This window comes from Macrobrachium nipponense, chromosome 5 (assembly GCF_015104395.2).
Source record: "Macrobrachium nipponense isolate FS-2020 chromosome 5, ASM1510439v2, whole genome shotgun sequence".
Taxonomy (NCBI): domain Eukaryota; kingdom Metazoa; phylum Arthropoda; class Malacostraca; order Decapoda; family Palaemonidae; genus Macrobrachium; species Macrobrachium nipponense.
Window position 1 is genome coordinate 12,110,035 of NC_061107.1, and position 15,000 is coordinate 12,125,034.

Consider the following 15,000-nt stretch of genomic DNA (forward strand, 5'->3'; position numbering starts at 1 on the left):
AATACTCTAGTTTTTTTTGCGCAAGTAAAGTATATTTTATTGAAATTCCCAAATCTCTTGGTTAATAAATACCCAAAGCTATATATTACAATTATTTATTCAGATCAAAATACTTCATTTAGATAATCATAATTTGATTAATGTATGTTTTGACTGATTCCCTTTTAACCATATTTTTGGTGAATTGTTAGAATTAGCAGTACCTTTAATCATATATATTTATATATATATATATATTTTTATATATATATATATATATATACTACTATATATATATATATATAGATATATATCATATACTATACATATATATATATATATATATATATATATATATATATATATATATATTTATATATATATATGTACTTGTATAGATATACATATGTATAATGCACATATGTATATATACGTTAATAATATATAATAATATATATATATAATATATATATATATATATATAAATATATACATATATTGTATATATATATCTATTTCACTATGATCTACGGGTGTAGGGACCAAAAGAGAGAGAGAGAGAGAGAGAGAGAGAGAGAGAGAGAGAGAGAGAGAATATCTCCAACAATTTATTTCATCATTACTCGTTAGGCAACGAGAGCGAGAGAAGTTGTGGAGATGGTTACAGCCGCCATCTTTGACGGAGACAAACGTTACGACATTACTAATAAATAAAAAGAAGTAAAAAGAAGAAAAACAAAATGGCGTTTGTTTACGAGAGCAGAATATTTTGGTCGTCGCAGTCATTTGTTTAAAGCCGTCATAAGGAACTTATGTCAAATAAGGCTTAATTTACAGTTCTACGTAGACTTCAAAAGTTATTTAATGACCTGCATCTAGAAAATTATATACTTTTATGTTAACAAATAGACGGTCATATTGCTAAGTCCATCACGCAAACCGTTGCAGAAATAATAAATATTACAAAAACTATTTATGGTACAAATTTTAAATATAAATGATCAGAAATGGCTTTATTATTATTTTTTTGTGGGCGGGGCTGTAGCGGGGGGTGTGTCACCACAGTCCTCCAATTATACTGGGTGGTACTTATAGTGTGGGGATCCAGGTTTCATCCTGCCTCCTTAGGAGTCCATTGCTTTTCTCACTACGTGCGCTGTTTCCAGGAGCACACTCTCTGCATGAGTCCTGGAGCTACTTCAACCTCTATTTTTTCCAGATTCTTTTTCAGGGATCTTGGAATCGTGCCTAGTGTTTATATGAGTATTGGTACAATATCCACTGGCATATCCTATATCCTTCTTATTTCTTATTATTATTATTTATATTATTATTATTATTATTATTATATTATTATTATTATTATTATTATTATTATTATTATTATTATTCAGAAAGTGAACTCTATTCATATCAGCCAAAGCCTCCACATGGGCCATTGACTCGAAATTCAAGCTTCCCAATAATATTATGATGTTCCTTTGAAAGAAACTACAGAGGCTAACTTAATACAGACAAAAGAGAGGTAATAGAAATGAAACAATTACTTTACAAATTACAAATTGATAAAAATGTAAATAAAACATTAGAATACATTAGGATGAAGAAAAATTAAGGAGCGCTCTTAACTGAGTGGTGAAAAAACCTGCTAGAAGAATCTTTTGTAAGTGATTTGCACGTCTTCTCTTACCTTTTATGAAATCGACAGCTTGCTCGAGGCCGTAGGTGTCTTTGTCGCAGTCGTCGAGAATATGCGCCCCGATCTTGATTCCCGGGATGAAGCTCTCCATGCCATTGACGTGGTCTAGAGTATAGAGCATCGCCTCTAAGGCCTGTACCCCACCCTGGGGCATGATTGTCCCGCAGACCTCCTCATTGCCCCTCTCATGCACCATCATGAGTCCCCCCAAAAGGATGTCCCCCTCCATAACCACCACTTTTTTGGCAGGGCGAGTTCGGTTCGTGATCAGGGAGAAGGTTCGACTCTCCGTCAGGCGTTTAGTCCTCAGAGTCTCACCACCGCCAGGTTTTCTGTCCTTGTGATTGTGGAGGGTCAGGTTATAATAGAGCTCCTCGTACAGCAGGAGTCTCTGGCGGTCATCCAGGAGGTGGGAGAAGGGCGAGGGAACAGCTTCAGAAGGCGGGGCGGGTCTGACGGCTTGGAGGAGGTTCCCCAAGATACAGGTGAAGGAGACGATGACGACGAGGAAGGAATGGGATTGGTCTCTTAACACCATGTTCACTGGTCCTTCCGGAGGAACCTTCGTGGGTTTATTAGATGTAATTTAGTTTAAACTGTACTCTCTTGTGCCTCTTTGAATCTAAGCCATTGTTATATCTTAAAGAATAAACTACCAATTTAGCTATCTGCTTACTAGAACAAGGCTACTGGATAGTGAGGATCTATCCATGTCTAGAACTGGTTAAAGAATTTTGTAGAACTTTCTTCACTTACACGTATTTATTTAGTTTTTTAACTCTTTTCTTTTTCAAAACTCCGACGCCATATTCTTCACTTCAATCGTGATAATGTTCAACCTAAAATAGCAATTATTATCGTGAGTTATATTCAAACCTTAATTCTCTTCCAGTAGTATGATAATTTCGTTTTCTTCATATTATACTGTCGCCTCAAGTACTATTTCGAATCGCTATCCACATCCTTTGATTATTTGTTGATTACATCAGTTCCACAATACGATGTTTACTCACTTATTAAAACAATAGTTCTTGATTATAAAGGGCGCTTTCACTTCATCCACTGATCAATATTTTTTTAGACACTTTTGAAAAAGTTTTAATGTATGCCTTTGTGTTACCATGATGTTTATAGAAAGAAATAGCTCTCTCTCTCTCTCTCTCTCTCTCTCTCTCAGAGCCATTCCCAAATAGTTTGTTACCGGGATGTTTATAAAACGAAATAACTTTTGTACCAAGTAAAGACATCTCTCTCTCTCTCTCTCTCTCTCTCTCTCTCTCTCTCTCTCTCTCTCTCTCCTTTAATTAGCCTTTAATTAGCGAAAAATATTAAATAATGGTAATGTATATACCTTGCCTCTCACCTCTCTCTCTCTCTCTCTCTCTCTCTCTCTCCTTTAATTAGCGAAAAATATTAAATAATGGTAATGTATCATCTCTCTAATTGACGAAAAAATATTCACGAAAGCAATTACATTGCGAAGAGAGTCTCTCTCTCTCTCTCTCTCTCTCTTTCTCTCTCTCTCTCTCTCTCCTCTCACACACACAACACACACAACACACACACACACACGCACACACACACAGCCATTCCCAAATATTCAAAGTACAATTCAACATTATCATCGTCAGAATATATTGGGGAGTGATGTGAGTCTCCGTATCTTTTATTTGCTGCTAATTATCGAGACCGATAAAAAAAACGTACTTTTTTTTATATCCTAAACTTTCCACCGGAACACAATTTGCAAAAAAGTTAGTTCGTTGGAAATTCAGAGAGATCAACTATAAATATTTATAACCTACCAAACAAAAGAATGAATGTTCAACGTGAATTCATTTATGATTTAAGGTTTTTTTTATTGCTCTCGTCTGCTTCACATGAATATCTTGGACCGTTGTATTCTCTCTCTCTCTCTCTCTCTCTCTCTCTCTCTCTCTCTCTCTCTCTCTCTTCCTTGAGCATTCTGTCTCTTGCTTTCTCTTTTCTTTTACGTCTTCCCTCTCACTCTTTCTCTTATACTTACGCGTTCTCCTATCCTCTCTTCTCTCTCTCTTCTTCGTCTCTCTCTCTATCTCTCTCTCTTATCTCTCTCGCCTCTCTCTCTCTCCTCTCTTCTTCTTCGCTTCTTCTCCTTCTTCTTCTTTTCCTTCTCCTTCTCTTCTCTTCTCTCTCTCTCTCTCTCTCTCTCTCTCTCTCTTCTCTCTTCTCTCTCTCTCTCTCTCTTCTCTCTCTCTCTCTCTCCAACATATAAAATCAGGCAGTCTATATAAATATTTCTTTATTGACAAATTCATTATCATAATTTCGACTGGGTTATTTTCAACAAAAAATTAATCCTGAAGCCTTTAGCTGTAGGATTCTTAATATACATATATTATATAACAAAAGCCAACTACAAATCATTATATCATCTAAATAACAAATGAATAACAGTCCCAGCCAATGGCACGTTAGCAGACACGAAGCATTGTCACAGTATGGTTTTGATCAATAAACTCAGGCAAAAGGTCAGACCACTCAATGTTCCCTTGAGCCAATCAACCGGAGATTTAGTTTCCAATGGGTATTGTGCTTTGGTATTAGGGCCTGCATTCAGAATGAGAAGCAGCAATGCATTCGTTATCTGAAACTGGAGAATCGTGACAAATTTCAGCAGCAAGTTTGCTATGAATTGGACAGTGGGAATTGGGTATGATAATCGTAAATAATCTCTGTCGAGTCCCAGTTGATATTAGAGTACAAAAATATATACGAACTCCCAGTTAATGTCGGAGTACAGAAATATACGAATTGCCCTATCATATCCATCCTGGAATAAATTTAAACACGAGAGATAAAGGCCTTTTTAGGATATAAAAGTAAATGTTAAATAGTCGATTTCGAATTCTGCGTAGAGATAATTTTAAAAAATTTTAATGGATCTTTGTTTGTATTTGGGAGTATCATAGAGAGAGAGAGAGAGAGAGAGAGAGAGAGAGAGAGAGAGAGAGAGAGAGAGAGAGAGAGAGAGGTGAATAAACATTGGTGAAAATTGTTTTTCTTCTTTCTCGAGGAAATACATTCACTACTGCGATGGATATATATATATATATATATATATATATATATAGATATATATATATATATATATATATATATATATATATATATATATATATATATGAATACGGAGGGATATTGTTCATAATGCTTCCTTTATTGACATATATAGTACTTTAATACTACATTGTTTATGTATCAACTCTTACTCATTGACGTTTGCAGTTGCTTGCAATGCAATTTTACATTTTGTCTATCCTCACTTTTTTTTTTAGTGCTTTGAAATCCAGGTATCTCCTTTGCTTTCGTATAGAAAATAAACAAGTACTCTATTAAAGTTACCATTTTCATAAATTCCGTTTGGGAGGAGCAAGCAAACACAAGCGCTAATCATATACAGTCAATTTGAATTCGTAAATCTTGCTAAAGTTCATTTATGTTATGGATAATTTCAGAAAAATTTCGCTTTAGACATGTCTGAGTTTTCAATTTCCATGGGAAACAATAATTAACCATTCGAAAATTCTGGTACCCGCGGAATGAAAAATAATTGTTGATGTGAAAGAAAAGGGGGGGGGGGGGTGGTCAAGGTGCAGAAAGATCCTTCTAAAAATAATCACTTTAAATCGTGAACTTGATTAATTTATAGCCAGGTGGGTGAGGTTATAACCATAAAGATTTCTGGGCGAAGATTTATAATTCCTTTTTTGGATGATGTTGGCGACAGAGGAGCCGTTTATTATGAATAAAAAAATCAATTCTAGATAATTGTAGTAGATATTATTAAGAGATATAACTAAGTGCTTACACACACAAACGCACCAAGCACTTGTGTCCATCGTTCCTTCTTAAATTTTTCCGTGGTTCCTGTTATAAATGGATACGTGTAATTTGTGATTAATATATCTATATATATATCTAGATATATATATATATATATAGATATATATATTCCTATATATATATATATATATAATATATATATCATATACATATACATATATATATATATGACAGTATATATATATATATATATATATATATATATATATAAATATATATATATATAATATATATATATATATATATATATACCACATATATATATATATATATATATATATATATATATACATATATATATATATATATATATATAGGTATCTATATATAGATCTTAATAGCATGAATACCAGTGACTTAGCTATTGCGCTGCATCAAGAAGATGACAGGCGCAAGTTCAGTACCAGCAATTACACGCATCTTCGGGGGCACAAATGAAACACAGTTGAAAAGGTTACAATGTAAACAAAAAGATCAAGAATACCAGATTGTCAAAGGTTAATAAACAAAAAGATAAACCGGGATAATCCATGAGATGTGGAAGAGTACCCAAGCAAAATTCAAAAACATGAAGTACTAATTTTGTTGCTTATAATTATTAAAAAAAGATTATATTATGAAGTCATTGAGTTTAGACAAACCAGCACTTAAATTTAGAGCACTTTCATTATTTGACTTCATACTACAAGGTTCAGTGATATTCCCTTTAACTGTGTCGTTACACGGACGGCATTAAGGATCTTGCTTGACTCCAATTAATAGGACGATCTAAATCCCTCTCATATGTACGAATAACGCATTCGATATTTCGCCAGTTCTCAGAGAATGTTGGTGATGTTTGGTTCGTTGTGAAAGTGATTTTCCAGTTTGTCCGCCATGATATCTTTTATGACAATTAACCATCTAGTATTCCTGTTCTTCTTGTTTACCTTGTAACTTTCGTGTCCCACCCACACATATGTATGTGTGTGTGTGTGTGTGTGTAATCGAATACCACAGGGACACGAAAGTTACAAGGTAAACAAGGAGAACAGGAATATTAGATGGTTAATTGTCATAAAAGATATCATGGCGGACAAACTGGAAAATCACTTTCACAACGAACCAAAAATCACCAACATTCTCTGAGAACTGGCGAAATATCGATGCGTTATTCGTACATATGAGAGGGATTTAGATCGTCCTATTAATTGGAGTCAAGCAAGATCCTTAATGCCGTGTAACGACACAGTTAAAGAGAATATCACTAAATCTTGTAGTATGAAGTCAAATAATGGAAGTGCTCTAAATTTAAGTGCTGGTTTGTCTAACTCAATGACTTCATAATATAATCTTTATTATAAATATAAGCAACAAAATTAGTACTTCTTGTAAAAAAAATGTTTCTCTTCGCTTATTTCGTATATATATATATATATATATATATATATATATATATATATATATATATATATATATTATATATATATAATATATATATATAAATAAGAAATAGCGAAGAGAAAACATTTTTTTTACAAGATAGTGGGAAAAGGTCCCTCGGGTGTCGTTAAGCTTTGGATTAGGACGTACCTAGGAACGTTTTTCCCATTTTGTACGAAATAGAGTAACTTAATGGTTTGTGTGTGTGTGTGTGTGTGTGTGTGTGTGTCTGTGTGTTTTACTCTGTCCCTGAGCGATGTACCAGCTCTAATGGGAACAAATGGTTTAACATAACTAGATCTTGGTACACCAAACTGCCGCCCATCATAAATAAAGGAAGTTTAAGGTCATTTATTTATTTTTTCATTTATTTATTTTTTGTTTTGAAGATTGAGAACATTTGGGTGATACAGATTAACCAAACTATTCCATTATGTCTAGAAATTAATTAGAGTCCAAAGAATGATCCTCATTCCTTAATTAAGCTGATTTATGAATGAATACGTTTCCCATATTCGCCAGATACAGACTAAGATTGCTGGAAGCACCATAATCAACACCCCAACACCACCTCTCTCTCTCTCTCTCTCTCTCTCTCTTCTCTCTCTCTCTCTCAGTGCCTTCATTGCATAAAATTTTGTTATATTTTCTCTCTCTCTCTCTCTCTCTCTCTCCCTCAATATGCTTTCTTGAACAGAAAATTTTTAGCATAATTTCCTAATGATTTCGTCTAGCTTTCTCTTTAACTTCCACACTGTTGCTGTTTACACCTTCTGGTGGCAGTTTATTCCATATGTCACATATCTTGTAGGTAAAGAAGTTCCCACAATGGAAAGTGTTGTATCTATCAGTTATCCTCGCAATCGTCGTGTTTCTACATGCATATTCAGGCTCTATATTCGTCTTTGTTCACCTATTTGCCTGGTGGATGGAATTAACTTTGTGGCTCTTGCTTGTACTCCTTCTAATCTATTTATGTCCTTTCTTAGTGCTGGTGACCAAAACTGTACTGCATATTCAATATGAGGTCTAACTATTGATGTGTAGAGCAGCAGCACTGTTCCCTTGTTTCTGTATTTGGACTGCCTCTTTATGCATCCCTCTAGTTTCTGTGCCTTCTTTTCAGCTTTTATGCAATATTTTGTAGCAGCGTGTAGCTGGCATGAGGGTTGTTTGTTCCTATTTGTAACACTTTACACCTATCCAAGTTAAAAGGCATTTGCCATCTTTTTTACCACTGTCCTATTTTCATCAGATCAGAGAGAGAGAGAGAGAGAGAGAGGAGAGAGAGAGAGAGAGAGAGAGAGAGCTTTAAAAGGTTCCGTAAAAATAATGTCATTGTGCTAGAGAGAGAGAGAGAGAGAGAGAGAGAGAGAGAGAGAGAGAGATATGAAGTCCTTGTACTAGAGAGAGAGGGGGGAGAGAGAAATCCTGAATAATTTCTGTACAAGGAGAGCACAGAGAGAGAGAGAGAGAGAGAGAGAGAGAGAGAGAGAGAGAGAGAGAGAGAGAGAGAAAGATGGGGTATACGTGCAGCAGTGAGACAAAGGTTAAATTTTTCACTTCTTTTCTCCTTCCATATTGATTTCTCTACCGATTTTTTTTATTTCAAATTCCAAGCAGATTAACTCGGAGCATGTGTAGAATTATTCGACAAATATTTATTTTATGTAGTGAAGACCTACGTTTACTACTTATATTGTAGAAGAAAGGAAGGTAACAGGATATGTGTAAAACATCGGGAAGAATAATTTGGGCATCTAAGCCAATCGGGGCTGGAACGCATTAAGAGACTGTTGAGCCAACTCTACTTTATGGAAGTGAATTGTGGAAATGGTTAGCGTAGGATAAAGTATGATTCAGAGAGTTTTAAAGTGTTCTGGTAATGTATTAAGAATGGGGGATAATAAGTAGGCGAGGAGAGTGAACAATTCAGGAAGGATATGTTAGGAGGAAGGAAGAAAGGAATAAAGAGTGTGTGCAAGGTAGAGCTGAGTGATGCAGTGGGAGTTAGTGCGTTCTACTTGCTGCTGATTAGCTTCCAGTGTAGGTTTATTAAGCGGCTGATATTCTGGACTGTTTCAGGAAGACGGCTTATGTAAATATGCTTTCCAAGCATTAGTGGGGCGATGATTATTGTTGTTCTCTCTCTCTCTCTCTCTCTCTCTCTCTCTCTCTCTCTCTCTCTCTCTCTATATATATAATATATAATATTAATATTATTTACTAATATAATTATTATATATATATATATATATATATATATATATATATATATATATAATATATATATATATATATATATGTATATATATGTGTGTGTGTGTGTGTGTGTGTCTGTGTGTGTGTGTGTGTGTATGTATGTGTGCGTTTTTAGACGTTAATGCATACACACACATATATGTATATATATATATATATATATATATATATATATATATATATATTATATTATATTATAATATATATACTTATATATATATATATTATATATATATAATATATATATATTTTATATACATAAATGCATACATATATTCATACATATTTTTTATATTTGTGGGTATGAAAAACTTCAGAGGAAGGGCATAACTCTTAATAAGCAAGATCATAGAAACTTACTCAAAACTAAAGATTATTTGATAAAACAGTATAACTTTCCTTCCATGTCAAGTGTATTCTTCAAACCTCGCAAAATATTGCATTTATCTTTGAATGATCCACCTAAAGCTTTTAAAATGTAATTCATTATTGCTGGGGCATTGCTGGAATAAATAAGAATTCCTTTTAGCTTCCAAACAATGCATGGTTTGTTGTCAAATAGTTAATTCTTTAATATTTTCCTCTAATATGTATACGATTTCATAATCATGTAACTGAAACTTCCTTTTTTATCAAAAGATTGAAAAATTAGTCATCTTATGAATCATACTTACTTCAAACAACCACTCGAATACGTTTTCAAAGTATGATAATTATTAGTAAAAAAAATTCTCGTAACTTTTAAAAGAAACTGCACTTCATTTCCAATATTTTAAACTTTCCGGCAAGACTAAAATGATCTCCATTGAGCTAGGTTCCAGTATTATTAATAATAGCTCTCCGGTAACCGAAGGCCGCAAAGAATAATTATCACTGAAACAGCCACATCCTCGTGACGTGGGAACTTCAAAGACGGTTTTAACGCTCACTCGCTTAGCTAAAGCCAGTCAGTCTCTCGCCGCGAGACCTGACGCTCTTCTGAACATCAGAATACGCTGCACGCGCCTCTCCTCTCTCCGTTAGTTTAGGAGAAGTTGTCGTACAGGATCGTCGTTGCTTATCAGCGTAACTGTGGGACTCTCGAACTCTCACTTGAATGACGTTGTTTTCGTTAGAAGACGTATGTCAAACTGCGTCCACAAGAGGACCACGGGTGAGATTTCTGGCGACGGATGTCAAACTGCGTCCAGAAGATGACCGCTGGTGAGTTTTCTGGTGACGGATGACAAACTGCGTCCAGAAGATAACCGCTGGTGAGTTTTCTGGTGACGGATGTCAAACTGAGTTCAGAAGATGACCGCTGGTGAGTTTTCTGGTGACGGATGTCAAACTACTTATTGAAGAAGACAGCTGATAAGTTTTTTGCCGACGGATGCCAAACTACTTATAGAAGGTGACCGCTGATGAGTTTTCTGGCGACGGATGTCAAACTACTTATAGAAGATGACCGCTGGTGAGTTTTCTGGCGACGGATGCCAAACTACTTATAGAAGATGACCGCCAATGAGTTTTTTGGCGACGGATGTCAAACTACTTATAGAAGAAGACAGTTGAACATTTTTTTGGGCGACGGATGCCAAACTACTTATAGAAGATGACCGCTGGTGAGTTTTCTGGCGACGGATGTCAAACTACTTATAGAAGATGACCGCTGGTGAGTTTTCTGGTGACGGATGCCAAACTACTTATAGAAGATGACCGCTGATGAGTTTTTTGGCGACGGATGCCAAACTACTTATAGAAGATGACCGCTGGTGAGTTTTCTGGTGACGGATGTCAAACTACTTATAGAAGATGACCGCTGGTGAGTTTTCTGGCGACGGATGCCAAACTACTTATAGAAGATGACCGCTGGTGAGTTTTTTGGCGACGGATGTCAAACTACTTATAGAAGATGACAGCTGATGAGTTTTTTGGCGATGGATGTCAAACTAAGATAAAGTGACCTCCAGCGATTTTGCAAAAGCCTAAATACTCATTCTGTGAGATCAGACTGAATATAATCGATATGTCCTTCCCAGAATAGGATACCTACCCGATACCTCGGAACGTCTCCGGAATAAAATTATTATTATACGAAGTATCGTAGGTATATATACTCGTATTTCGTGGGTATACTTTGCTGAGGTAATAATCGCATTACACTCCATTAGGCTCCTGTGCTGTTCGTAACTAGCCAAAGAACCTTAGGAGACTATTACTGTTTTACATTTCACTAAAGAGGTATAAAATACCTTTTTTTTTTATTTGCTCTTTATTCGAAAAAGATGGAGACTTATTTTTGCCATTCAGTTTCCATTTCATCTCCGAAAAATGAGAGCATTTAAAAGATAACTGAATAAACTAAGGAATTGAACGCAAATACATAAAACAAGTATAATTAATAAAAGTAAAATAAAATTGTGATTGAGGGGAAATAAAAGATAAAAAAAAAACAGATATCTTATTTGTAATAAGTAAGAAAAGTAAGGGACAGATAGACAAACAGGCATATATATATATATATATATATATATATATATATATAGTATATATATATATATATATATATATATATCTATATCTATATATATATATATATATATATATATATATATATATATTTATATATATATATATATATATATATATATATATATATATATATATATATATATATATATATAGATATAGATTAGATATATGGATATGTATATATATATATATATATATATATATATATATATATATATATAACTACTATATCTATATCTATATCTATCTATCTATATATATATATATATATATATATATATATATATATATATATATATATATATATATATATATATATATATATATATATATATAATATATATATATATATATAGATATATATATATATATATATATATATATATATATATATATATATATATAGTATGATATATATATATATGTATATATATATATATATATATATATATATATATATATATATATATATATATATGCTAGAGAGAGAGAGAGAGAGAGAGAGAGAGACTTATAGACCTTACACCTCGTTCAAGTTGCCTCAGGTCCTTTCAGTGTGATGCACCTCTAAACGTTAGAGAGAGAGAGAGAGAGAGAGAGAGAGAGAGAGAGAGAGAGAGAGAGAGAGAGAGTGAAAGAGAGAGAGAGAGAGAGAGATCAAACCAAACCAATTCCTTGATAAATAAGGACTGTAAAAGCCAAATTTATTGATACAACTGGAAGACCATCTCGTAAGCATGTCCTCTCGCGTAGATAAATAATGTGAGGCTAAAAGCATTTAAAATTGTCACTTTTTTTTTTACTCTTTACTTTTTAAAGTTACTCTGGAATTTGGGTAATTGTTTGGGTTTCAGAGGGCTGAATAAATTAAACATTTCCGGATGCATATAATTACCAGCACCATTAGGCAATTGCTAATGTCAGACTATTTGGGAGTTGTAGCTTCTAACAATTTTATCCAGAGTGCTGTCTGTTTTTCCATTTTATTTTTGACGTTTGGTTATGTCTCTCTCTCTCTCTCTCTCTCTCTCTCTCTCTCTCTCTCTGGTTCGATATTTTCTCTCCCTCTTTCTCTTGCTCGATATATATATATATATATATATATATATATATATATATATATATATATATATATATATATATATATATATATATATATATTCTTTCGTCTTTTCATTAATAATAATTTTTGTTGGGAAAATTTGTGTAAAAATTCATGATATTAAATTGATATGCTCCCGTGTTGTCTTCAAAATGTACTGTTTTTCTGGAAGAATCACTTGTTTACCGCGGGTATCCTTCAAGGTGTGGCTAGCCAATGACTCCTCCTCCTCTCTGTAGAGTGAAAATCACCCTTATGGCTAATTTGGTAGTGTCAGTTTGTATATTAAGCCTTTCTTTTGACTATGGTGTTCTTTGTAAAATCAGTAGGCCTCAGTAAAGGGTCCGAATAGGACCGAAAGTACTCGGCCAACTCGTTTTTTCATTTTTTCCTTCGTGGCATAAAAAACTTTACCTTTATCTATACATAGCATCACGTTTTATATACTCCGTGATCAAGTTATTCATATATATATATATATATATATATATATATTATATATATATATATATATATATATATATATATATATATATAATTTATATATATATATATATATATATATATATATATATATATATATATATATATATATATATATATATATATATATATATATATATATCTATATACATATATATATATTATATATATATATATATATATATATATATATATATATATATATATATATATATATATATATAGTATATATACATATATATATAATATATATATATATATATATATATATATATATATATATATATATATATATATATATATATATATATATATATATATATATATATATATATATATATAAATATATATACATCGAGCTACAATGTCCTTTAATATCTAATTCGCTCTACCTCGGAATTAATATATTTTCATATATGCTTAACCGAAGGGGAATTTTTTTTCACGATAATAGATTTGCCTGGTCCTGGACGCGAACCCAGGGAGACATTTAAATCCAGGAACGTCAGTGAAGCTTTAATTCCGAGGTGGAGCGAATTAGATATTAAAGGACATTGTAGCTCGATGTATGTATATGAATCACGGTAATGTGATATGACTTATATAAATATATATATCTATATTATATATATATATATATATATATATATATATATATATATATATATATAAATTATATATATATTATATATATATATATATAATATATATATATATATATACCTACATACATATATATGTATATATATATATACATATACATATATATATATATATATATATATATATATAATATATATATATATATATATACAATACACACACACACACACACACACACACACACACATATATATATATATATATATATATATATATATATATATATATATATATTGCATAAAATCTGTATATTCTTATAGAATGATATCTGTATTTCCTTATCTTTCCTTTCTTCAAGGGCAGTAGTGGATAACCTTGTTTAAGTAGTATCATTACTCTTTACAGTTTGATTATCATTAACGTAAAGGCTAAAAAATGAATGGCATACAGTAATGCCATATCAACCCTCTCGTCCAATAACGACCTCTTGTCAATAACGACCTCTTGTCAACAACGACCTCTTGTCAATAACAACAGATCCTGAAAAGTCGATGGCATCACGATGAAATCAGCACTTGAAACTGGGAACTTATAAAATACCACCCTAACATGTTCTCATTGCATTTGAATAAATTTTTCATCTGTTTATTAATTTAAGAATTTATTTAGATTTTTCTTTTAATAAACGAGATTTCTTTGTTCTTTATTTCCCTTTACCTCCGCTTACTTCTTCTAGTGAACACCATAATACTCTTCGGAGGCTTGAATTTCAAGTCAGTGGCCCTTGTGGTGGGTTTGTTCTATATGAATAGAGTTCATCCTCGGATAACGCTACTAAATATATTGGTAATAATAATAATAATAATAATAATAATAATAATAATAATAATAATAATAATAATAGGACTCAACAGAAGAGTGTGCTATTAGAAACAGAGCAAACAGTGAGAAAAGTGATGAGGACTCCTAGAAGGTAGGATGCAATCCGGAACCCCACATTTTAAACAACCCAATCGAAAAGGATGGCAGAGATTGACCAATTAAATAATAA

General features: G+C 32.4%; 1 protein-coding gene across 1 annotated transcript in view; it reads right to left on the reverse strand.

Annotated features, from left to right (window-relative positions):
* LOC135215964 (metabotropic glutamate receptor 4-like) overlaps positions 1–10,202 on the reverse strand; it is a gene marked incomplete at its 3' end in the record, with an annotated part of 29,077 nt that extends 18,875 nt beyond the window's left edge. Inside the window, 2 exon segments of the mRNA XM_064250920.1 lie at positions 1,670–2,517; positions 9,922–10,202. Coding sequence (XP_064106990.1) covers positions 1,670–2,216 — 547 coding nt within the window.
* Between the last annotated feature and the right edge of the window lie 4,798 nt (positions 10,203–15,000).